The following is a 24,924-nucleotide window of genomic DNA, read 5'->3' on the forward strand; positions in this document are numbered from 1 at the left end:
GTATGAAAGGAGCTGGTGCTCGGGGTCATGTCACTGGTGCTTTCACAGATCAGGGGCTGTTTGCTAAGTTGGTTTTTTTTCTCTCTTGCCCAGGGATAGATACCCAAGGAACATATCTGCTGCAAGCTTGGGTTTGTCAAAATGCTGTTTTAATTCCTGTTGCCACTGACATGCAGGAAGATAAAGAAGAGGAATCAAGTAACACTAATAACAGGCTAAGACAAGAATTAGACCTGAGTGTTTGGAAGCTGGTGCCTACTTCTAATCCTGACCTGGTTAGGTCTAGCTCTGGCAGGGAGATGGATTAATGCCTTAACACAGACAGGTGCCATTAGCCAGTGTGCTGTATTTTGCAGGCCACTAGCAATTTTAATTATTTATTACGCCAGACTTGCCTGACTTTTAGGTAAAGGTTTCCTTATTTAAAGGAAGGGGGAAATGTCTGAGATTGAGGGAAGAAGAGCAGGGGTGTGTATGAAAGAAACCACCAGCAGACACAACGAGGAGACATTCTTCTACAGCACAGTTAAAGCAATTTGACAGCACCTTTGCAAACACCTCATGCAGAAAGGAGCAGGTGGGAAAGGCCCAGAGAGAGAGGAGGGTTTGCAGAGGTTGTTAATCTTTAGCTCCACAGTGGAGTAGTGCAGAAGGGAGCATGGCTATTACTGTCCCCTTTTCTTTCCACAGGGTAAAGCCTCCCTGCACGTCTGCCCAGAGCAGGGGGCTGCCGGCTCCCGTATTTGTCTGTGCCAAGTGCCAAGTACTAGCTCACAGTGGCATAATACAGACAACATGGGAAACCTGCTTCCCGCCACACAGCCTTTCTGGTTTCATTTAAGTTTTTATAGTTAATTATACAAGCTAATAAATAGGAGGGTCTGGATGAAAAAGGTTTCTTTCTTCATATTCTGCATAGTTGGAGCCTTTTCTGCATTCCACACCACTGGATAAAACATCCCAGTGTGCTGGGCAGTCTCTTCTCCTTTTGGAGGCAAAAGCAGACCCCCTCTTACCCACTCCAGATACATCTGCCCTTCTGCTTGGTGCCAGCCACCACTGCCTAAAGGTCTTGGTGCCATTTGCCCTCAGGACTAAACCTGCACCTGCAGCTTCACTTTGTGCCTGGGACCCAGCCAAGCTGGGGAGGCAGCAGCCTCGGTCTCCATCTTTCAGCACCCTTCAGCTCCCTGCCTCATTCCCACTGCTTGGCTTGGCTGGTGGATGGTTCCTGCCTCTCTCTGCAGCAGTTCAGTGCAGACATGTATTTTATTTATTTTTAAAGAGAATCACAGGCTGGACTTCAACACCTGGAAAGCCCAATGACGGATATACACCTGGAGGAGCTGTGCTTCAAAATGAGCCCCAGCAAGACTGCAAACCGATGGAGATACGATTATTGTGTGCGTCTGGGCAGCAGCCTCACCTCCTCCCCACAGACACGGGCCTGCCTCCGCTGACAGGGGGCCTGCGGGACGGTGGCCACCAGCCTTGGGATGGCCACAAGCCCTTGATGGCCACTGGCCCTTGGATGGCAACCAGCCCTTGATGGCTGTGGCCATGCAAGCTAGACACCTCACGCCTTCGTGCTTGCCAGTGGCGGGTGTCTGAGGTGGACACTACAGAGGGTCCCGCAGCGCTGACAGGACAGAGGGGCTGGGAGAGGTGTCCCCAGGCAGCACCGTGAGGGGGAAGACAACGGCTGGTTGGTGGTAGCGCAGTGTCCTCTGCACTCACATGTGGCAAAAAGGTAAAAAACCGCCAACAAATCTAAAAAGAAGGGGGAAAGAATGAATAAAAAGGCACATAAAATGTTTATAACCCCCGTGTGCCGGCCTGGGGAGGTGGCGGCGCGGCGGAGGAGCCCCGCACCTGCCGCTGCAGCCCGTTCCCGCTTCTCCCCCGCTCAGGAACCGGGGCCGCTCCCCCCGCCGCGGGCTGGCAGCAACCTGTTGGTGCGGCCGCTGTGGAGGAGGGCGGGAGCAGCCCCCTCGGCTCGGCGGCGAACCCGCTGACAAAGGCGGAGCAGCGGCAGGACAGGGCCGCCCCCCGCCCCCCGGCAGCGGGGCCCGGCGGCGCCGGCGGGCAGCGGGGCTGGGGCGCTCGCACAAGATGGCGGTGGGGCGGCGGGAGAGCGCGCTCCCCTCTTAGATGCGGCCGCGGCGGCCCGTGCTCCCGGCGCCCGGCGGGGCTTACATGGCGCTGGAGGACCTGCTTTGTCTCTGCTTCTCCGCTCTCGCCGTCCTGGCCGTGCAAGGTGGGTGAGGAAGGGGTGTGTGTGTATGTATGTGAGTGTGGGTCCGTGCCCCCCAGCCCACGGGCGGCCGCTCCACCTGCCTTCGCGCCGCAGCCCCTCGGCCATGGGCAGCTCCCCGCGGGGATGCGCTCCCCGGCCGGGACACTCTCCCCCGCTGTTTCTCTGCCCCTTAGTGGTCATACCACCCCCAGTCGCTGTTTTTCCCCCGCCTCAATGTGTCGTTTCCCCCCCTCCGTGGCCATTTTTCACCCCCTCGCCCCATCCCCTTCTGTCCCCCAGCCGCTTTTTGTCCCCCTGAGCCAGGTGACGGCTGCACACATGGATTCAACCCATGTCTGGACGGTGCCTCCTTTGGGGTCACCTTTTTGAGGGTGACACAGGGCATCCCCCCACAGAGAGCCCTCCTCAGAGGGCCAGGGTGGGGAGGGGATGGGGAGTGGGCCAGCAGCAGCGATCCCCGGGCCTCCCCCTCGCCAGTGGCAAGTTCCCTCTGGAGGGACTTGTCCGGCACAAAGCACTTGTCCGGTGCGGGGCCAGACCGCGGCAGGCCCAGTGTCTGTCAGGGCCATGGTGGGCACCTTTGGCCTCCCCTCGCCCAGGACGCGTGGTGGGGCAGATGTCCCGCTGGTCAAGGAGGTGACCCAGGAATAGCCACGCTCCTCGCGCCCGTGTTTTGCAACTGTTATGCAAACGGCTCCATGCGCGGGTACACGTACACCGGTCACGCTCGCCGACTTTCTGCGCTTTGCCATTGAAGTTTGCATCGAGGGTCACTGGAGCTGCGGACCTTGGGGTGCAGTGGTTCATTCCCTTTGCGTGCACAGACCCGCAAAGTCCCCGAGATGGCGTTGGGAAGGTGTAGGCTGATGGAGCTGCACCGAAAAATGCGAGCCCTGTGTGTGCCCTGGGGTTGCTCTCCTTTAAAAGAGCCTCCTAAACAGGGGATTGCAGTGGAGGAGCTGTCCTTGTGTCATTTTTATTCCTTTGTATAACACGTTCAGTTTCGGCACAACATAATAACAGCACGTGGATGGCTGCAGGGGTGTTTTCTTTCTTGTTTTGTGAGCTCCCGTAAGGGGTAGGTTATCATTTGATATAGGTGCGGGGTTAAGGTGGCTGTGTGCAGTAGCAATGAATAACGGTCCATGTGAATGGCCCATTGTCATCCCTGCGTGTGGGTTTCTCTAGATGGATGGCAGTCTGTGACCCCACCAGCAGACGAGCGGGTGAGCTGGGGCGGGTGGGAGCTGCCTTGTCTCCTGCGTGTTTGAGCAAAGAGCTAAGTGGATCCTGAGGCTTGTAATGGAGAACAATGATTTGAAAAGGAAAAAGGGGGGCTGGTGGAATGGATGTTGTTTTTCAAACCCGCTTCAACAAGAAAACTTCACGTGCTCTGTAGGAATTTGCAGTTGTGGCTTCTCTGCTTTCTTTTTTTGCAAGCAATTAGGCAACTAATAAAAATTGTTTCTGTTTGTTTTCTAACAATGGGCTACGTATTGTGCTGGGAGGTAGCGAGTGCGTCCGCCCAGCCTGTGGACGTGCTGCTTGGTACATGCGGATGTGCTTTCCAACAGGTGGGTTTGATTCTGAAAAGAAAAACAGGGACTTGTTTCAGTCTGAAATTAATTTGGCAGAGGGTTGAAATGGTTTGGGGAAAGTCTGCATTTGATCCCGAAGCTCATGTGTTTTGATCCAAAGTTCAAGCCTTGCTGGGTATGAAACGCCTAGGAGAGAAGTAGACTGGAAAACCTTTCCCCTCTGTGGAGCTGATGGAAGCTGTGCCAGTTTACACTAACCAGGGATGTGGTCCCATGTTTTGCGAGCCTTCTGCCTGTCCTGCTTTGAGGCTCTGTTCCCTGCAGTAGCAGGAAGGGGTTTAAGAAAAGAAAACAAAACACAAACCAACCCCTCTTCATTTGACTCTGGGAAGGGGGCTGTGCCTATTGCTTTCCTTGGGGCTCTTTACAGGGGACGTGCTGGTGGGAAGTGGGCTGTGCTTTCCATCTGAGGATCAGCTGAAATCCATCTGCGTTTATGTCATGTGGATTTGTGGTTGCGTCCTCTTGCTATAGACCAGATTTCCTTTTTCAACATCACCTAACTTCAGTTCTGATTCATTTTATCCTTCCTATCCCACTCGTTCTGGCAGCCTGCTGCGTGCTGCCGGTGCCTTTGCCTGCTGAACATTGCCATTGTTCGGGGATCGTGCCTCTCTGCTGCTGTGGCCACAGGACGTCACCTCCATGCAGATCCACTTGCCCTGTTGGTTGTGGTGCTGCAGTGTCGCCTGCCTGTGGGCTGGGTTGCAGGGAGGCAGGATGAGCAGTGCAGAGAAGGGGTGTTTCTTACAGTCCTCAAGAAATGGGGGGCACCGACAGTGCCAAACGCTTGTGTGCGCAGCGTTAGTGAGGGTTTGCCTGTATCGGGTTTCCCTGGGCAGGTTTCTGGCGCGGGAGCTTGCTGCTGTTGTGCTGTGGCTGTTGTGACAGCCACTCTCCAAGCCCTGACGGGAGAGGCTGCTCCAAAGTGGGGAATGTTTCTGCTGCATTTCTGTGTTTCCCTTCTGGTGTGTGAGACTGAATGAGAAACCGCTCAGGCTTGGTTCTGTTTGTGTTTTCCCTGGCTTTTTCCATCTCTTATTTCCTTTTTTCTTTGTGCCCTCTCCTTTCACTACCTCGAAGTCCAAAGTGAAGCAGAACCTGCTGATTTTCTGCTGTCTCCCCCCTCTTCTTGCAGCGGACTTTCTCCTGGCAGCTGTAGAAGTCTGCTGTGCTGCAGGGGCCCCACGTGGGGTGGGTGTATTGCTGATGGTACGCGAACCACTTCACAGCGGCGCAAGTAATAATTTAGAAAGAAAATGTTTGGCAATCTGCCTTTCCCTGGGGGAGAAGGGAGACGATTCTCCCTGCGTGCGTGCTTGCAGCCTGATCTGGAGCTTCAGGCAGCTTCTGTGGTACGGCATTGGGGCACCAGAACCACCACACCAGGCTGGGTGTTTCTGTGGCATAGGGGACATCGTGCTTGAGTGGCTGCCTTGATCCTGGGCCAGTTGCTTTATCTGCTCTGGTATCCTCAGGGCCCATCTTTAGACAAAAGCAGAGATGCTGCATGCTTGTCTCTATCGAAAGTGTTGAGAGCATAAAATCCATCAGTAAGTATTCAGCACATGTATGATTTTCATCACTATAGTGTATGACTATCCCAAGGGCAGGTGCTGCGTTGTTCCATGTTGATTCCTGATACCATATTGCTGGGTAATTTGAACTCTTCCTTCCTCAGAGCTGCCTTCTCAAAGGCTAGCTGTTCTCCCAGGGGAAAATCCAGGTGCTCATGAGCCAGGTTTGAGCATTTGCAACATCAGAGATGCTGCTTCTTACAATTAACACGCTCCTCTCCTGTTTAAATGGCTGCCTGGCCATTAAGCCTAGTCATGGTTATATAATTAAGATGGGAATTAATATTTAATCTGATTGTAATTTGTTGCTGGAATCCATCCCAAACCATATCTCTGTGTGAGGTGAGCGGGTACCTGAGGGAAAACTGAGGCCAGCTTTACATGTAGGGGATTTTCTGCCTCGGGTGATGGCAGAAACCCTAACCTTTATAAACCCAGAGCGATCACAGTCATTTTGTTATCTGTAGGAAGCAAATGTTTGCTTTATAGTCAGCTGTAATACTAGAGAGGATATGGTAAATCCTTGTTATCAGTATTTGCCTAGTGCCTGCTAGGCCAAAATCAACTCTGGTGCGATTTTGTTGCTTTCTGGAGAAGAACTGGACCTGCTTGTCGGTGGTAGTTTTAGCCTGGTTTTCTAAGGAAGAGACTTACATAGTTCATGCTCTCTGGTTGTCTGTGCATCTCCCTTTGCTTTCCCAAATAATTCTTGCACCTGCTGGTCGGTCAGAGCTAGTGTGGACATGGAGAATCCAGAGGTTGTGAAAATAAGTGATCAGGTTGAGGAGAGAGATCTCTGTGCCTCAGTTTCCCCATTTGTTCCAGCTGGGCGGAAGATGCTGTTGCATGCTGTAAATGTATAAAGAACCCTATCACTCTAAGTACCCTTCTTGCACTTGTTGAAACCCCATGAATAAGTGCTCTCCAAGTGCTGCTTATGCTTTTCCGACTTAACAGCCTTTTGGTGAAAACCAGATCTGCCATCTGCAAAAGCAGAATTGAGCTGTGTTTTCACAAGCCCTTCTGGAGATGCTAAACCACACACCAGACATGGGGGGAATGACCAAAATGCTCCTTCTAGTTTGTGTGTTTTTCACTGGTATGCTGAAGCCATCCTTGATACACCACTGAATTTCCTAATTATGAAGAGTAACAGAGCCTTTGCAGGGAGGGGAATTGCTGCTCAGTGTTTACTTCCAGGAGGGTAAGTACGTGCTAGAGTTGTGGCTGCGCAGAGAAGTTCCACGGGAGAACCCAAAGACTTGTCTTCAGCTTTGTTTGAGCACATCTAATTCTATTGTGTCCGCAGGTGTCAAGACACTTTGCTCCTGAGCGTGTAGGTTGTGATGCTTCTCCCTTGGTCGTGTTTTTGTTCATGTCACTGATGCCCTTTGGTGTCTCTGTTTGAGTCGGATCCTCTCCTGCTCTTAATCCCTGGGATCCTGCTGCTGTGATATGGGCCTGTTTTATCTGAGAAGCCCAGCAGATGCTGTATGTTATCTCTGTGGGTAATAAACATACTTGTGGTTATGATAAGCAGTTACTGTATTCCAGTGAAACTTTCACATCAGATGTTCTGAAATTACTTAAAAATCTGTATCTGCATTTGAAATGCAATTGCCTGTTACTGCCACATTAAATTCAGCTGAGCTATTGAATAACCTGCTTTATTCTGTGCTTTCTTGGGGTTCAGGGTTCTGATTTTTTTTCAAGATCTCTTGTATGGATTTCTTGAGGACAGGTCATGAATATTACAGGTGTGTCAATGAAATGTGGGCATCCCTAGAGGCTGCTCTCAGCCCAAATCAGTGGGAGAATTAAAATCTAATGTGTGAAGCTATTGCATTTGTGCTCAGTCTTTCCCTATTCTGACTGACTTCCCCACTCTCATTTTGTGCTTGGGTCTTTGAACCGCATCCCCTTTGGAGCTGGGATGGCTCAGCACCTTGCTAAATGTAAGAGTTTGAGACATTAAACAGTTAAAGTGGAGCTCCTGGGAAAGGTGCTGGGATGGCAGAGCTTGGAGCAGAGGGGGAGCAACCCTGGGATACCGAAGTGATGCCAGGCTGGCAGTGGCTTGGAGGGGATGTGCTAAGGTCCTGCTTTATGTTTTGCTGTCTGTGCTGGGAAATGTGCATCCTGGATAGTTTCTAAATTGACTGTCGATAGATGATCGAGTTAATTGGTGTGACCAAAAAGGTCATTACTTAATGGGATGGATTTCTTATGCTGTGTTGTGTGAACCCTCCGAGGGTTTTGGCAGAGCCTGGCTGCCTATGCCCTCAGGGCTTTGATAAATCTTCTTTTTCAAAAGCATCAGCAGTGCTTACAGGTTCTAAAATGACCTGAAGTTTTGCTTTTAATGCAAGACTGTCCTCTCTGTGTCTCTTGGCTGGCTGGTTGGATATGATTTGCAGAACGGGTGCATGTATTTTCCAGACAAAAGTGGAATTGTGCCTGATATTAAAAGAAAATTAGCCAAGTGTTCACTCTTTTTTTCCGGGGTTTTGTTGTTGTTATTGCAACTGAGAAAGCTTTCATGTTATTTTGGAAATCTTTGTCCCTTTTTTGTTTCTTTTTTTGGAGATGGTCTAGTGAAAAACTCCAATGTGTTCTTTGTAGTACTGATATAATGTTCTCTTACTTTCCTGGGAATATCAGTGCTGCTTTAAAAGGATAATACATATAGTCCTCTTAATCACGTTGACCCAGAGGGACTGGCCCATTTCTGTGCCTTACCAGTCCCACTTGCCTGTGGGACTCCTGGCAAAGCCCTGGGAGAGCTCGTAAGGAGGAGACACGGAGGTTTTCATGACCAAAAGAAAGACAAGGCCTGGGGAGGGCAGAGAATTAGCAGATGTTCAGGCTGATGTTCGGGGGGTTTCGCCTGTGGTGCTGCGATGGGACCTGTCACTATGGGAGATAAGGCTTGTGTATGAGACGCTGGGGCTTGTCTGAGGTTATCGTCAGCAGTGGGGTGAGAAGTGTGCCATGGGGTGGAGGATCTGGTGCTGCCGGCTTGACTCCATTATCTCCAGCTTGACAGGTACTTTTCCCCAGCACAGAGGTTGGGGCAGCCCTGCTGTGAGAGAATTCAGGTTGTCACAGGCAGGCGATCATACGCTCCCCAGGTTTGTGTGTGCTTGCAAAGGCACTCTGTGTTGTGCATAGCAAGGCATCTTGGCAAAACACACATAGAAAAGGGGGAAAAGAAACCCAGCATCTGATGCAGTACCAGCTCCTTTGCTGGGTTGGCAAAGAATGTTTAGATCCTCCTTCCCAAGAATGATTCTGTAAACATAATACCGTCTATTAGCCATGTAAATTACTGTCATTGGTGGCAATTGTTGTAATGGAAAGATAAGTGTCTTGAAGCTCTGGTTTGATTTACCCCTCCTGCCCCCCTCCAGGCTTGCTAACCAGTTGTTTATGTGAGTGCTGATTGCGGCTTTTGTCAGAGAAATGAAAATATTAATCAAAATTATTTAGCTCTGTTTTTCCTGAGTCACAGCAAAAGCAACTTTTCTTTCTTTTCCTTTGTACTCTTTCTCTCTGTACTGAAAACAAAGCGAACCTTTCCGTGAGGAGATGAAGTTCGTGAAGTCAAATGCCATCCGCTTGAAGAGGGTCCTTGTGTGCAGACTTCATATCTGGAGGCTTTCCTCAAGAGTCTGTCAGTTGAAAATCTGGCTAGCACTGTTACCACAAGTGCTATTGTGGGGTTTTCTTTACGTGCAAAGTGGGGTGAGAAGGAAGTTTCTCCCAGCTGCTGGCAGAGAAAAGCTTCCCATTTACTTAACGTTTGTGGCTGCTGCCAGGATTTTCTGTTTAGAGGCAGAGGGAGTTAAGTGCAGGGCGAAAGGCTTCAGCAACACTTCAGCATCCGGGCACGAGGCTGAGCTGTCAAATAATTCTTCTCACTCTTTATTTTTTATACCAGTCAAGGCACTTGGATAGTTCTGTAGGTTTAAGGCTAGCGGGGTTGCACTACATTGATGTGTACTGAGGGAAGCTGAGGACATTCCTTGTTTCAGGTTTAACATTGTGCTCCAACAACAAAAGCATCTCTTACAAAGCAACACCCACTTCTGACTTAAAAATGTCTTATGGGTGCTTGTCTGTCACAGCCCCTCAGTAAGCCGGATGTCCTTGCTTGGTAACGTGCACCTTCATTCAGTCTGAATTTACCTAGCTGTGATTTATAGTGTGTATGAAGACAAGTATGGGTATGAAAAGCTTCCCTGTGAGTATGTGTAGACTGATCAAACTTCCTGGTAACCTGGTCTTTACTAATATGAATACGCTCAGATCCTTGAATCTTCCACCTGTTTTCCATCCCTTAATCTCAGCCTCCTGTAGCTAACACTAGGGTAAGTGCAAGCCCTGCTTTTCTCAGCAGTTAGGTGTTTGCTCAGCAGAGGAAAAGTAAAGAAACCCTCAGCTCCAAGAGCAGCTCTTTGGTGAGCAGAGAAGCTGTTGCTGAGGCAGATTTGGGTGTTTCAGCAGGACGCTCACACATATGCAGGAAACCAGAGAAAGAATCAGGATGGGATATCAATGTGCAGCTTCCACATAGCTTTTAAAGGGAAAGCTGTTGTCTAAACTGGAATGACACTGTGCAGTTACACTGGCATAGAAAATACTGTCCTAGTCTTACAGCAGCTTTCACCAAGTAACATTGCAGCCACGTCCTCCATCAGCACTTCAAATAGAGGTGAGCATATGGAGTTCCATCCTCTCCCACTCATAAAGATGCCTCTGCCCTCTTCCATGTCACCTTGTCATGGTTTGAGCCCGGCTGGTAACTCGGAACCACGCAGCCACTTGCTCACTACCCCCCTTCGTCCTCCCCCCGGTCCCAGAGGGATGGGGAGGAGAATCGGAAGAATGTAACTCCTGCAGGTTGAGATAAGAGCAGTCCCGTAACTAAGGTATAACACAAAACCACTACTACTACCACTAATAATAATAATGATAAGGGAAATAACAAGGGGAGAGGATACAATTGCTCACCACCTGCCAACCGATACTCAGCCCGACCCGAGCAGTGATCTGGGCCTTCTGGGTAACTCCCCCCGGTTTATATACTGGGCATGACGTGCCATGGTATAGAATAGCCCTTTGGCCAGTTTGGGTCAGGTGTCCTGTCTCTGCTTCCTCCCGGCTTCCCCTCCTCCCTGGCAAAGCATGAGACTGAGAAAGTCCTTGGTCGGAGTAAACATTACTTAGCAACAACTAAAACCATCGGTGTTATCAGCGTTGTTCCCAGGCTGAAAGTTAAAAAACACAGCACTGCACCAGCTACTAAGCAGGAGAAAAATGACTGCTAGAGCTGAACCCAGGACACACCTACACAGTGCAGATTTGATATTCTTGTGTAAGTGCCTCCAGCCTCTGCCCAGCTGTGTCCATGAAGCTGCATTGAGCCTTCAGAAGTAGGAAACCACTAGTAGGACTTCTTGGGCTTTAGGATGGAGACATTTGGTTCTCTGCTGCATGACACGCTTAGGAGTGACTTCAGGCAACCCTTTGCATCATAGCTTTTAGTTTGTATTAAAATCGCTGTCTGAGAGGCTGAGCTTGAATACTTTTGGGGTGGAGGTATCCAGATGCTACGGGGCAGTGTGCTGCTGGTGTGTGTTTTGGATGTAGAGGGCTGTAGAGGTGGGGAATAGGTGCTGCACAAAATGCATCTGTTTGTGGCTGTGCAGACCTGGTTGTGCCTGCCTGTCCATGGTCTGTCAGCGCTGGATGTTTGCTATGATGCAAAGGGTGCACTGTGAATACAGAGATGTCTACATGGTATGTGCTTGTAAATGAATATTTCTGGTTACTTTTGTATGTATTTTAAAGTTTGTGGATTTAAAAAAATGCTGCCCTCGTAGGGAATATTTTCTTGTCATCAGAAACTTGTTAGACTGGAAATTTCACAGGACTAATTTTTAGGGCATTTCCTAAGCTGAACTAATCGGGTATTCTGGAAGGGGGGAAGGCAAGGGTGTGGATGTGTGTTTTTATGTAGATTTCATTAAAAATGTGACTTGGATTATCCTGGTAGCTATCTGAGCGATGCGAAGGGCTCTGCTGGAAAATGCGAGTGATCGTAGGCAGGTGACTAACAAATAATCCTTGGCTAATACGGGGTGGGCTCAATTAATGTTAATCCCTGCTCAACAGTAGTGAAAGTTGGATAAAGGAGATTTTGCAGGGCTGTTACTGACCTGAACATCAGAATGATCACACACAATTCTCTAAAATGAAGCTGCCTCTTTGGAAGAGGCATCATTCTCGTAATTTCCCTCTTACACTGGAGAAGGAGCTATTCAAAATGGCCCAAAATTGCCTGCTTATGAAGATGAGAGTTTCTCTTCTGCTGATGTTACGTACTGAGGCACACAGGACCTCATTAAAAGAGGAGCAGCAGTAATTACTCTAGATTAATGGAAAAAAATCTGGCTTCAGTAATAAATGAGGTTGTGTTCCTTGCTCCAGAGCAGCTACCATCTCTAGTGCTCATCTAGCAGCATGATGCAGAGGCAAAACCTCTTCTCACCATGGAGAAAAATGGGTGATTTGGATGGTTTTGCTGAAATCTCAGTACAAGCCCAGGATGTTGTTTTTAAGTGAGTTTTGGTGAAATAAGCAGAAGCCCAGAGACAGCAGGGAGAAGCATCACATACAAGCCTGGACCCCATTGATGCAGGAGAGCCCCAGAGTGGTGTGATGGTCCCCAGAGGCATTCTGCTGCTGGGATACTGTAGCATTGGAAGCGTGTCCTTCACCATTTGGAAGCAGACCCAGTCCTTTTACTGCTTTGTCCTCAAACTGTCAGGTTTCAGCTGGCTGCAGCTTTGGAAAAAGGAAAGATTTATGTGCACTGAAGAGAAACTTGCACTGACAAGGGGGTAAATGCACTGTGGATGCTGGAAAGTTAAGCAGCCAAGTAGGTGTGAGGGATTTTGGAACATCAGCTATGAGATATATTTTCCTCTTGTTGTTATGATACAAGTAAGTTTAAATTTGGAAATGGCAGGGCAAATTCCCACCCATTCTGACCTTTAGTCATGTTCAGAAGGTGGTGCTGCTCCTTATTTTTCTCCACTTTCAAGTACCTCCCAGTAGCCGTGGATATGGGTGTTATCTTGCTATTTCTCCTAAGGTCCTGTAAGAGCTCACTTTGCATTTTCAATGACAACTGAGTTTCCAGATCACAATTGGATACTGTCTCTTAAAACAGGACTCCCATGCTGGGAGGATGTAAAGCGGGATGGTCAGGTCCTTGGTCAGATCATTGCATTGTCTAGTTGTGGGCGTTCCTTTGACATAGCAGTTCAGCATCTCCTGTTTTATTATTTGCAGGGTCTCCTGTCAGCAGTGAGCTATTAAAACATTCTTTCCCATTAGTTCTCTTTTTTGCTGTTGTGAATTGTCTTCTCTTCCCCTGTGTGCTGGCTCATTATTTCTCATTAATCCATGGTTTGTGCAATTACCTGGGCAATGCAGGATTGTTGGCAGGAGTTTGATGAGCCTGGCTTCTGTTCTCGCAGGTAGGTGGCTTTGTAATGATACTGCATGGCAGAGTTGGTTCGTGTTTTCTTGGAGTGGCACTTTACACCCTGTCATGAAGAGACACTCCGGACTTGCACCCCAGCCTATCAAGGAAACGTGAGCAAACAAGGGAGGCTCTTTGCTTAACTTTAAAAACCCGAAATGTACAATAAGTACCTCTAAATATGTGCCAGGGGATTTTGTTTGTTGTGAAAGCTTTCAGCTCAGCTTGAGGAGTGCATCTGTCTTGGGATATGTGTCAAGAGCAGTGCCACCCCTGCAGAAGGGTTATTTGCCCTTTTTCTTTGAAGACAGCATTTCGGGTAAGAACTGAGATGTGATCTGCTCTTTTTTTACAAGGAGAAAGCCAGCACACAGCAAGATAAAAGGGCTGTCACTGATTAAAACACCACCGTTTTTCTGCTTGCAGCTTGTGTTTCACTGGCAAATATGTTGTGCCACTGGTTTCCCCATACAAATGTGCCTCTTTTCTAAGGGTTATATTTATTCCCAGCTGCTAGGATGGACTTTTTGATGGAAACTGGACTACGGCTGTTGGTGGAGAAGGGGCTTTACCTGTTCTTCTTCAATGTTTATTTCCAGGTGAGGTGCAGAATCTCATTGCAAAAAGCAGTGGCAGAGCTTTGAAGATTTCTGGCTTAATTATCCTATTTGTGCTGCGAGTAGCAGTGAAATCCATGTGCTGTCAGGGAGACTCAGCTATTGTGAGGCTGTACAGGAGTGAGAGAGAAAGGCCTCAGGAAAGGGCTTGTGCAGAGGGTTTCCTCATCATTTCCAAGACTGTGATAGAGACATATTTCTGTCCTTATGCTTGATACAAGGAATTTTCTGCTGTGCGAGTGAAACAGGTCAATATATTAACTCTTACTATTCCCATCCTGAAGCTTTATGAAAGTGTTGCCACATCTCTTGTGTAGGCAAGGAACTTCTGAGGCAGATATGGTCTAAGTAACACTAAACTGCATGTAGCAAGAAGACAAGGAAAACCACAGGAATATTTGATGCCTTGATCATCAGTCGAAGGCAGAGGGATGAGAAAGATCTTTGATGATTAAGATCTTTGATCTTTAAGATGTTGAAAACTTCAGAAGTGTTATAATGTACTCCTTTGTGGCATGATTTCTTGGGTCTTTTTTGGGTCAGTATCTCTGTGCTGCCCTTACCTTATGGGAAGAGGCATGACCAGGGCCAAAAGGAATTGAGGGTGGTAGTTTGATTTCAGACGCTACAGGTGACTGGTCACTGAGGAGCCTGTAAGAGCTATTTTCTCTGCCTGCCTATCTTAACTGCTCTAGTATGAGTTCAGAGTCATCTTCTAAGTTGATGTGCAGTTGTGGCTGGGCGGAAGGCAATGGATGGGATCCTGTGGCAAGCTGACCTGTCACTAAAGCTCAGCAAAATGCTGTTTCCCCCTTGCATGGCTTGAAGGGTCTGAGGGAACCTCCCAGTAGTGCTTTGTAGGTGAAGCCAACCAGTTGCTTACTCGTAATAGTAATCCCTGTGGCTTGCGTGTCAGGAGCACTGACTGCTGAGTGGAACGAGTGTGCAAAGTCAAGGAGTGGTTGCACATCTTGAGTAGTGCTTTCCCTTTCTGTGGTTCCAGATAGCAGCTGGGAGAAAGTTGGTTTGGAAAACAAAGCTGTTAGGAACCGTTTGTTTAGACACAGGCAGAATGAAAGCGGAAAACATAATCTGTCTGTTCCCCTCAGCCTCCCACCTTCTCTTTGTTTAAAATGTCCACATGCCATTGACTTTCAATAAACAAAAGATGTTTCTTATAAGCTGGTGTTTACTAGTGGGGGAATGTGATTTATTAGAGAACAGAAATCCCTGCTCGTGCCCGTGTTTTCAAACTGGAGCAAGAGTTTATAATTTTATAGACCTTTTAAGAATAGATTTCCTAAAGCAAACAGTGAGAAACTGTTAAATTATAGCCATGTAAAACAACAGTGTAACAGTGTGATTGCTCAGTACCTTTGGCTTTATTATTCTGTAACAAATAGGAGTGGTTTGGGCTGGTGGGAGATAACATACTTTTCCTGAGATAGCTCCGGAGCTGTTCCAGAGAAGCCAGTTTCAGATTCTTCTTTTCCTTGCAATGAAGGAGATCAGGACTGTATGGGTGTTCTCCTACTCCAGTTTTCTTCCAGGATCACACAGGGAGTAGCAACTTCTGGAAAAGCAGCCTAGGGTTTCTCTCTACAGTCTGAGAGCCACAGAAGTCTGAGTATAGACCGGGTCTCAGCTTCCCCATTTGTTTGGGACCTGTTTCCCTTTAGAGGGAATAGGAGGGTGATGGAGTTCCCTCCAGAGTCATGGGTGGTGGGGGTGCCTCTCCTCAGCCCTGCCTGAGCTCACGAGCCCTGCAGGACTCCCAGGCAGGCAGAGTGCAATGTTCAGACCAGGGGCTTTGGAGCTGAGCTGCTGTGGGAATTCCTCAAATCCCTGGGCACGAGCAGAAGTGACCTTGGAGTGCCTGGCACTGACATCTCCGGATCTCATTGAAACCCAGGTTTGGACCCCATCTGTTCTTCTCTTTCCACAGCTGTTCACATGGAGCTTAAGCAAGTTGAGGTGCCGGATGCCTGGTCTTGCTTCTGTCTTCCATGTGCCTGTCACCTCCAGGCATCGGTGGCTCCGTGGTGTGCCGACCTGGCTGTGAAGGAAGCTCTGGACAGTCTGTGCTCCCTTGTGCAGCTCTGCCAGCCGCCACCTCCTTGTCTGTGCCAGGCAGTTTGTCACTGCAGGTAGTGAGAAGCACAAGAGTACGGGTGGTCTCAGCTTCAGCTCCGGCTTCCTCTGGTCTTGCAGTTTGCATGTGTCTGAGGGTGCCTGCCTGGAGCCTGGCTGGGATCTCTAACAGATGCATTCATGGTGCCCTGGCCCTCCTCCAGCTCAAAGTCATTGCAGTGACCTCTGCTGAGACATGTATTGAAAAGGACCCATCTCCTGTGTTTCTTGGTTTCTTTCTCCTGGTTCTCCACTTCTACATGATATATGGAGCTCTACATGTATGCATGCTGGAAAACCTTCTACCAGCTTAGTTGGTCTCTTGGAAGAAATTGTCTTTGCAAAAAGAGCTGTGGCTTATAATGAAATAGCTTTATAGTGACATAGTTTCAGTGCTGCAGTATGTCTGTGCTGGCTTTCAGGTTGTTCCTGGGCTAAAAATACGGCCCATTAAGACTTCTGGAACAGGATGTAACCATATTTTAAAGATACTTTATTCCTCATGTGTTACTGTGAAGTGATTTCGCTGCATTTGGAGACCTGCTTGGTAAGATCACTTTGTCTGAAGTGGAAGCTGAGAAAAGAATCAAGTGTGTGTGTTGGTGATGGTGAGGACGTGGAGATGCCTTGAAGGTGTCTGACACTAACTGATGGAGGCTGCTGGACCAGCTATTTCCATTTCTGATCTTCCCTGCCCCCAGATGACAAGAGATTCAGAATTGCATGGAAAAGATTAGCATTAGGAGTTTTACCACCTACTTCATTTGAAACTGGATGCGCTTGAGATGTGTTGAACAAATGGACAGTAGCCTTTCTTCTCCCGGGGGACAGCTTTTACATGGATGGGAAGCTACAGATGGGGCCCAAGGCAGAAATGCAAATAGGCAGGGCTGTGATACGAAGCATTTGGCAGCATCGCAGGCTTAAAAGCTCCCTCCCCACGGCTGCTTGATCCTGCTCTCTTGGTTGTGCTGACACAGCTGGTTGTGGGCTGTACTGTGAACTGTGCGAGCGGAGCTTTGGCCTCAGAACGGTGGGATTAGGGCCTGTGCTGCTGGCACTGTGAAGCTGGCCAAGCCCAGGCCATCCCCATGCTGCTGGTAAGGAGCCCTGAGAGGTGTATGTGCTGCAGAATGACTGCTGTGATTACAGCTTTGCAGAAGAGCAGCAGTAAGCACGAACAGCTAATGAGTTTTTATAACCCTCTTTTGTTTGCTTTTGAAGACACGAGTCCTTCGCTGCCTGCCTGGCTCCCGTTCCCTGTTGTGACAGTGGCAGCACCAGCGTGTGAAGCTCATGTTACGTGGAGAGAGTTCAGACAGGTTTGGTTTCAGCACAGGTCTTGTCCCTGAGCTGTTCCAGCACTTTCCTGACAGGAGGCAATTGGTGTCAGAACAGGTTTAAGCCCTGAGACTGTGAACAGAACAATTCTGAGGGGCAGATCTCCCTCAGTAATGAGTTCACTGGTGGGTTGACTGTTTTTTATAGATGAAAAGGTCAGATCTGTTGCCTGGGTTATGTAGGAAGGTTTTGTTCTGGAACAGCCTGCTCCTGATGCGCTCCCGTGTCTGCTGAGCTGCCAGGCAGTGGTCTAACCAGTGTTTTTCCAACGTTTTCCTCATTGAGTGTTGGAGAGCTCACTTTTTCCTACGTTTTTCTCCTCAGTGAGTGCTGGAGAGTTTACTTTTTAGGTGAGTTCATTTAAAGCTGGGAAGTTTTGAGTTCAGCGACATGAACAGATATAAACCACTCCTGGTTTTGAGCTGCCCTACTTGGAGTTTGGTTTTAATCACGAGTTTTAACAAATTAACTCTATTGAAAACATTCTCAGTGAAATACCCTCTTTTTTTTTCTTTTTCCCTCAGAAGCCATTTGCTGTCTTCAAGAAACAATATTTTAATTGAAGGCATGATAAAAGCAGAGTGGCGGTGGTTGTGTAAAGCTTAATTTATTAAACAGCTTTGTTTTTAATGCAAAAAAAATCTGTAAAGGGAAAAAAAAAAAAGAAAGGAAAGCTCCATGCTTTAAAACTGTCAAAATAAAATCTACAACTTTGAAGTCTTAAAATACTTTGGGAAATGCTGAGTGTTTTTGACTGGTTATAGGGAACAGCTGAACTGACTTAACTGGAACAAAATTAGAGAACAAAGAGGTTTTGTTTGCAGTGTGTATTCTTTGCCCTTTGACAGCGCTGTCTGGCTCACACTCTTGAGTTGGATACATGGAGCAGGTCACTGTCAGCTTCCCCCCTTTGCCTGGACTTTCCACATAACCAACCCACTGGAACAACAGTAATATGCTTATAAAAGAGGAAAAATTACAGGGAAATTAAAGGGCAAGAGCAGAACTTGAACCTCCTGTAACTATTGTATTGGTTTTGAGGTGGTCCGAGTCTCTCATTGCTGGTTCCTCGTTCCCCGTGCCACATGTTCATGCTGGATTTGGGGACACCACAGGCTAGCAGGGCTTTTCCTGGCTGGTGATTGATGTTGCATCCTACACTGTTGGAACTTGGTGCCAAAGTAAGAGACTTGCCTTCCATGGAAGAGGGTCTCCCAGTGAACACTTGCCATGTACACAGCAGCTTTCATCAGCAAAATGGTGAGATGGTTTCTATGCACATGGGAATATCCTTGGCATGGTAGTTGGCACACCGGCTCTGGGAGGTGCTCATGTGCTCTGTTCTTCTGTAATCATCAGTCAGGGCTATTTGCATGAAAACAGGCTCTCTGTAAAGTCTGTCTTCTGTTGGGGAAGGATAGACAGCAGGAGGAGGTGAGCAGCTGAAAAACCCAGCTCTTGTTTCCATGCAAATATCCTAGAAAGAACAAAAGAGGGCGAGAGGCATGTTCAGAGATGGGGTCTGCAAGCAGAAAGGCTCCAGAGTTGTTTTCCATGAAGCAGCATCGGGTCCGTGTGAATGTGATTTTTACAGTGTTGTGAGCTGTGGGTCTCACGGGTGAGTCACAGATGCTGCTTTTGTTTTGAGCTTCTCTAGGGCTAAATCCTCTGCTCTGTCTGTGGGAATTTTGCTGCTGACCTCACTACATTAGAATCAGGGCTCTTGGGGGCTGCTGATGAAATGATGCGAGTTACCTCTTCTTCCTAAATCTCAGCTTGTATAGACCGATAGAATCCCAGACTGGTTTGGGCTGAAGGGGCCTTAAAGCTCATCCAGTTCCAACCCCCTGCCACGGGCAGGGACACCTTCCACTAGAGCAGGTTGCTCCAAGCCCCTGTGTCCAACCTGGCCTTGAACAGTGCCAGGGATGGGGCAGCCACAGCTTCTCTGGGCACCCTGTGCCAGCGCCTCAGCACCCTCACAGGGAAGAACTTCTGCCTAAGGTCTAATCTAAATCTCCAATACTGCAATATAACAGAAACATTGCCTTCTGTGCCCCTGGCCCAGATATACTCCCTGTGGGTGGCTCTGAGGATCCTGGTGGTATATTTCACTGTTTTTGTACTGCCCTGTGATTTCTTTCCCAATGCATTGGAGAGCGCTAACTTCTCTTTCCTTGGCACTCAGGATGGTGGGAGGGTGTCAGAGCATGGGAAACCCTGTGTTCCAGCTAAAAGCAGTGTTGTGAACAGCAGCCCCACTGAAGTTGCCTTCTTGCCAAGCTCGAAGGTCTTTGAGAGGAGTTGGGACTGGAGATAGGGGCAGCCCTGTGATGTACCTGAATTGATGGGGCAATAGCAGACAGCTTCTGGGGACTGATGGGCAGTCGGTGCAGCAGACGGCTGGGGTGGTTTGAGACTTGGCTGCTCAGAGCTGCCTGTCCCTGTTAGTAGAGGGTGCCAGCTTGATAATGCAGATAGCAGGAGCAGATGCATGTCTCCCCCTTCCATCACTGACCCGAGCAAGGCACAAACCTCTGTCCATCAGCATTCATGTCCTTTTGACCTACAGGTATTGAGTGAGTTGCAAGCCAGTGCACTGTGTGAGCAGATGCACGCTGAATCTAGTAGCTTGCTTAGAAATAAGTATCAGCAAGATGTCAGAGGGGTGAGGTTCATTACTAGAGCTCATTAATTCTGTGGAATACCCTGTAGAGAATATGTTAATGTTCTTACTCTGTTGACATATATTAACATATATAATAGTTGTATAATCGTTACTAATAATTATGATAATAATAGGCTGCTCCTTATAGACAGTAGTCAAAATGGATATTCAGAGGTCCCTGTAGGTACTTTTAATTCACAGTTGATGGACAGGAAGGTGCTGGTGCATTACAGTGTAGTGAGAAGTGCCAGCTTTCTGCCTGGGTGTAGTGCGAGCCTGAAGGCGAGGTTTCACAGGAACAGTTCAATGTGTTTATCTGTGCTGGTTGGTTGGGTCAGGCAGTTTGGGTCAGCAAGTTCCTATGCTTTTAGCCGGAAATTACTGTTCTTTACCCTGGCATTTGCTGCCGTTCAGCAGAGGCACTGTAATTCGATATGTGCATGTTGTAGTGATGCAGAAGTAAAAGGACGTTGCTTAAGTCTCCTTCAGCCTAAAGCATCAGTTTAGCCCATTAACCAGTTAAGTCCGTTCTGCTTTGCCTTGCAGAATGATCACTGTCAGTGACAGTCTCATCTAGGGGTGTCCTTTCTTGAAGCACTCGAATTCCAGGCTTTTCAGATCACTACCCTAGATGGGATAAAATTCTTGGTGTGCCTGTATAGTTGCTACCCTACAAGGCCAAATCTTGCCATTCATATTAACAAAAAACCAGAGGGTGCCCTGGTTTTTAGATCATTAAAAGAACTCTAAGACATGTGGAGCTTGAAAGGTTCTGGATTAAAATGTGTTCTCCTGTTTTCTTGAATATAAAACCTGCTAACAAGCACATGGAGAGCCGCTGTGATTACAAGACAAGGCTTGGCTCAGAGTACAGCTCTTCATTTATTGGAGAGTATTACCCTGTGGCATATCTGAAAGCCAGATACGGGGTGACAAACCAGCATGACTATTACAAAGTAGTAATAATCAGGATTGTCCAAAGAAAGATTAACTTTTCAAGCCAGCTTTTACCAATGCAAATTGTCAACCACTGCGTTGCGATAAAGAGTAGAAATAACTAAATATGACATGCTGACTCCTAAAGGGGAGTCATCTGAAGTGCTTTGTGTTGCAAGGTTTAATGAGAATGGTTTTGAAACGTGCTGCTGCATTTACCTTAGGGAGAGGCCAGTTTTTGCCAGCTGGCAGAACTCTGGGCAGAGCATCAGATGGAGATGTCCGGGGTGGAGCACGTGTGCTGGAACATCCCGTCCGTCTCGCAGGGGTCAAAGCAGGATGTGCCCAGTTGTGCCTTTGTTGAATAAAAAGGCTTTGGCCAGTGCAGGTGTAAAAGTCTCCAGCTTGATTTTTAGTCTCCTTTTTTTCCTAGCAGCAGTTCCAAATCACTACCTTCCCTGGCAGGGGATGGCTCTCTAAAGCGTATCTTGGGATTCCTGATCTGTAGGATCAATGCAAGTTGCATTCAGTGAACATCTCTTTCATTAAGTTCATATTACATAATATAAAGGACATTTTTCTTCCTTCCTAGTGTGACCCCATTGCTGTGTTACCTTGCATCTGGTGCCTAGTGTTACAGCTCCTGTTTCCTTATGAACTGTTCCTTCCACTGCTATCCTGATCTGTTTTATTTGTGGTGTGTTGTGGAGTTGGCTTTTTTTAGTAGCCTGCATTAAAGTTGCCCGCTCTTCACAGCAAACATCTTGGACTTGATTTTTCTTTTGTGTTTGTAAAGCATCCAGCGCAGTTTTGCCTTGATCTTCCAGCAAGACCACCCCCAGCAAGATACTGCAACCTGCTAAAGCTTAGAGGTTCTGATTTCCCTTGTTTTGCCAAGACCCCGCTGGGCCAGGTCCAAAAGGTGAACTCAAACACCACCCAGCTTCTCTAGGATTCTGTTGCCAGCTTCAATCCTTGCATCCTCTCCCTTTAGTCTAATTAAAACCCGCTGTAACGAATGCTGTGAAGCCAGCTGCCATGCTTTGGCAGGTAGCAGGGCAGTGAAACCTCCAGCTAATCCATCCATGCTATGAAGTCGTAAGAATCTTGTTAATTTTTAAAAAGCCCTTGATGCCCACTAATCCAAATCAATTTTCATTTCTTTCATAAAGTCGTGCTTCCATTTAGGCTTCAGCTAAGAATTACAGCTAATTTGTTCGATTTTATAACAGTATAATTGAAAAAGTGATTTTAATGTCCTGGCAACCATATTCCCTTTCTTTGGTTGTTAATGAAAGAATCCATTAAAGTTAAATGATTTGGGCACAGATTCAAGTTGAATCGCCTGAATATTCTAGGGGAGTGTTTCTGACCATCTGCTGCTCTGTCATTGGCGTTTGTGTTGTAAATGGGACCGAGAGAGGGACTTCACAGGTCTTGTTCGAACCATTAAGCGTAAAATATCATTTTAATTTTCTGATCTCAGTGTAAATAGTGGAAATACTCAGGAGAGTTGGGGCTGTTCTGCTCCGCCGTATCCTGCGCTCATAAATATCACCGCTGAGCCGTTCTTGCACATCCTTTGCAGGGGATCTCGTGGCTGGTTTGTATTGATTACAGTACATCAGTCAGCGGCACGTTGTAAGTTCCTTTTCATGACAGGCAAGACAACTGGAAGCGGAGCCTGTGAAGGGGAAAGGACACGTGATGGAGAAGTGTTTTTCCCGCTGCCTGGAGTCACACTCGTTGTTTCCGTCTGGTTGCAAATGGAGCAGTGCGGGGCTGGTGAGCGTGAGCAGAGACAACTAATAAATTAGAGCAGCTGTTGTCATCGCCTTCCTTCTTTGCATATCGCTGTGGTGGGTGATTTAGGGCTGTTGGGCCAAGCTGACACTTGGAAGCACAGGCTCTGTAAACCCAAGCAAGGGCAGAGTCAAAGGGTTCGCATCCTCCTTTCCCTGTACCACGCTCTTCCTCTTTGCTGCCAAGCTTTCTTGCAGCCCTTGGTGACACACTTTTGACCTGCTGGGGAGCAAAATGGGCAATGAACCAGGCCGTGAAATCCACTGGCTCTCACTGGGTTTGAGCCTGTGCTTAGAGGTGGCCGAAGCTTTGGGTCCTTCATTAAAGCTGGAAGCGTGTCCATCGTGTTAGGATGCTCAAGCTTCCATCCCCGCACTGAGACATCTTATCACAGGGTTGATGTTTACCCCTTCAGCCAGTGTGGTGTCTGTCTTTGGAAATTAGAAAGTGTGACCCAAGTTCCTGGAGGCCTTTAAGATGAGGGAGAGGTGGGATATTCTCTGTCAGTTTGCTCCAGAGCTTTACACTGCATTTTGTGTATAAGAGTTTGAGTTGCAAAGGCTAAAGTATTGTTTGGTAGAGAGGATTGGATTTATTTGCTGGGAAGTTTGGGTGCTAGTTTCAAACCTGCAGTGGGGACACTGTCTCATTCCTTTTCCAAAGGTTTGAAATTTTGGGTGTGATGCTTATTTTTACTTTCTCTATAGGGTGGTGAGACTGACATGAAATACTCACTGCTGGAGCTGAGCATCCTTCACTTTAATGTGTTTGTATCTTTGAAATATACAAAGCCGCTAACCCAGGGGAAAAGAGCTACAAAACATACTTAAGAGTTTTAACTGTAGCCCACAGGTGAAGGATCTTAGTGTATTTTATTTGGTAATATTAGTTTCTGGTTAAGTGACTGTTCTCAAGAGGCACGATACTGAAGCTCATATATTGCAGACTTTTAGCTTTCTCAGGCATGGAGAGATGAAAGTATATCCTAAAAATACACTAAACTTAAATAGTTCAAGTGCAAAAATAGGTAATGTTGTAACAGGAGGTCTTGTTTCTAACTCCTCTGTGTTGTTTGCAGCTCATGTCTGTATGATGAGGCAAAATCAAGAACTTCTGCATCTAACAAAAGCAGAATGACTGGGTTTCCTTTCCAACATCAGTGAAAACTGCAGGAAGTAGTTATGTGTTTAAATGTTGTCCGTGAAATCATGCAAATCTAAGCCAGGCATTTTAGTGTGATGTGGTCCTTGAAAATGGCAACTATCAGGCTTATTCAGCCCGGACTGCTGCTCAGCAGCAAAATTACAGTCACCACAGCAAATGGGCCTTCTAATGTTAACACCAGCAGATAACAAAAATAGCATTTAATAACTTTCATTAGAGTTAGTGTTTCTAGGGCTTTGGGGCTTTGCTCTTTCAAATAATTTACATAATTTGCAGGTACAAGCTGCTGTGCCAGACTGTCCATCTGATTCTCTCTCTGATCAGAGCATATTAATGCACTTGTTTGATGGTCTGTTACCAATAATTACCTTGGATTGCATTAGGAGCATTTCCAACATTGCAGCTGGTCTGTATTTTTCACTAAGTGTATTTCAGGGCCCAATTACAGGACTCTGATGTGTTATTGTTCCAGTGTGCTTGTTCAAGCTTGTAATTTTAATATGCCTCTCCACTGTAGATTTATGAATGTGAACCCAAGGCTCTGACCTGAGCTCCCCATGCATCCCACGCTGGGAGCAGCTTCTGCAGAGGTCATCTCAAGCTGTTCCTCATGGGCTGTTTAAGAAGGGAAAGATGACAGCTGGGAGATGGAGGCTTCCTCAGAGATGTTCCTAAAGCAAAGCCTCAAGTTCAGTGTGCTTGGTGTGGAGCAGGGGGGGGAAAGGGACAGAGACAGGTCAGCCCTCCCTGGGTCTGCAGTATGGGGGATTGTGAAGAGGTGATTTTAGTGTTTTGGAGGTTTTTAGTGATTTTGGTGATTTGGCAATTTAAATTAGCATCCTTCAGTTCAAGAGAGGCCAATGCTGATATTGCTGTACACAGGGACAGCAATCCCTGTTCTGCTCTCAGTAGTGCCAGACTCCCTGGGGCAGAGTTTTGAGCAGGCTGAAATCTAAACTTGTTAGACTTCAGCTGCTGTTTCAGAAGCATTTCTGGGGGCAGAGAGGAGAAAATACCAAGGTTTAACCTTCGTGAAAGAGTCAAGCACTTTACCATTATGATTGCCATTGGCAATTCAACATGATGAATAAATTATTACTGCTATTGATCTGTTTCATCTTGGTGGACCATTTGTTTGCAGGGAGATACATCAGAATAACACATGTCAATGAAACTGAACTCGATTGTGAGAGCTGGTTTTGTGTTTATCTGCTAGGCATCATCTGTAGATACAACCAAAGTGTTTAGGCAAACCTGATGCTTCTACAGAAGCGGTGGAGT

General features: G+C 47.4%; 1 protein-coding gene across 3 annotated transcripts in view; it reads left to right on the forward strand.

Moving 5' to 3' along the window:
- The first annotated feature begins 1,593 nt into the window (after positions 1 to 1,593).
- IGDCC4 (immunoglobulin superfamily DCC subclass member 4) overlaps positions 1,594 to 24,924 on the forward strand; it is a 93,100-nt gene continuing 69,769 nt past the window's right edge. The window contains exon 1 of one of the 3 annotated variants that reach the window (XM_030497995.1): positions 1,594 to 1,750. In XM_030497995.1, the coding sequence (XP_030353855.1) occupies positions 1,738 to 1,750 (13 nt within the window). In that variant the 5' untranslated portion in view covers positions 1,594 to 1,737. Of the gene's footprint in view, positions 1,751 to 2,006; positions 2,258 to 24,924 lie in introns of those variants that run through there. The other 2 variants (XM_030497993.1, XM_030497994.1) reach the window with 2 other exon arrangements.

The sequence above is a fragment of the Strigops habroptila genome, chromosome 9 (assembly GCF_004027225.2).
Source record: "Strigops habroptila isolate Jane chromosome 9, bStrHab1.2.pri, whole genome shotgun sequence".
NCBI classification, from domain to species: Eukaryota; Metazoa; Chordata; class Aves; order Psittaciformes; family Psittacidae; genus Strigops; species Strigops habroptila.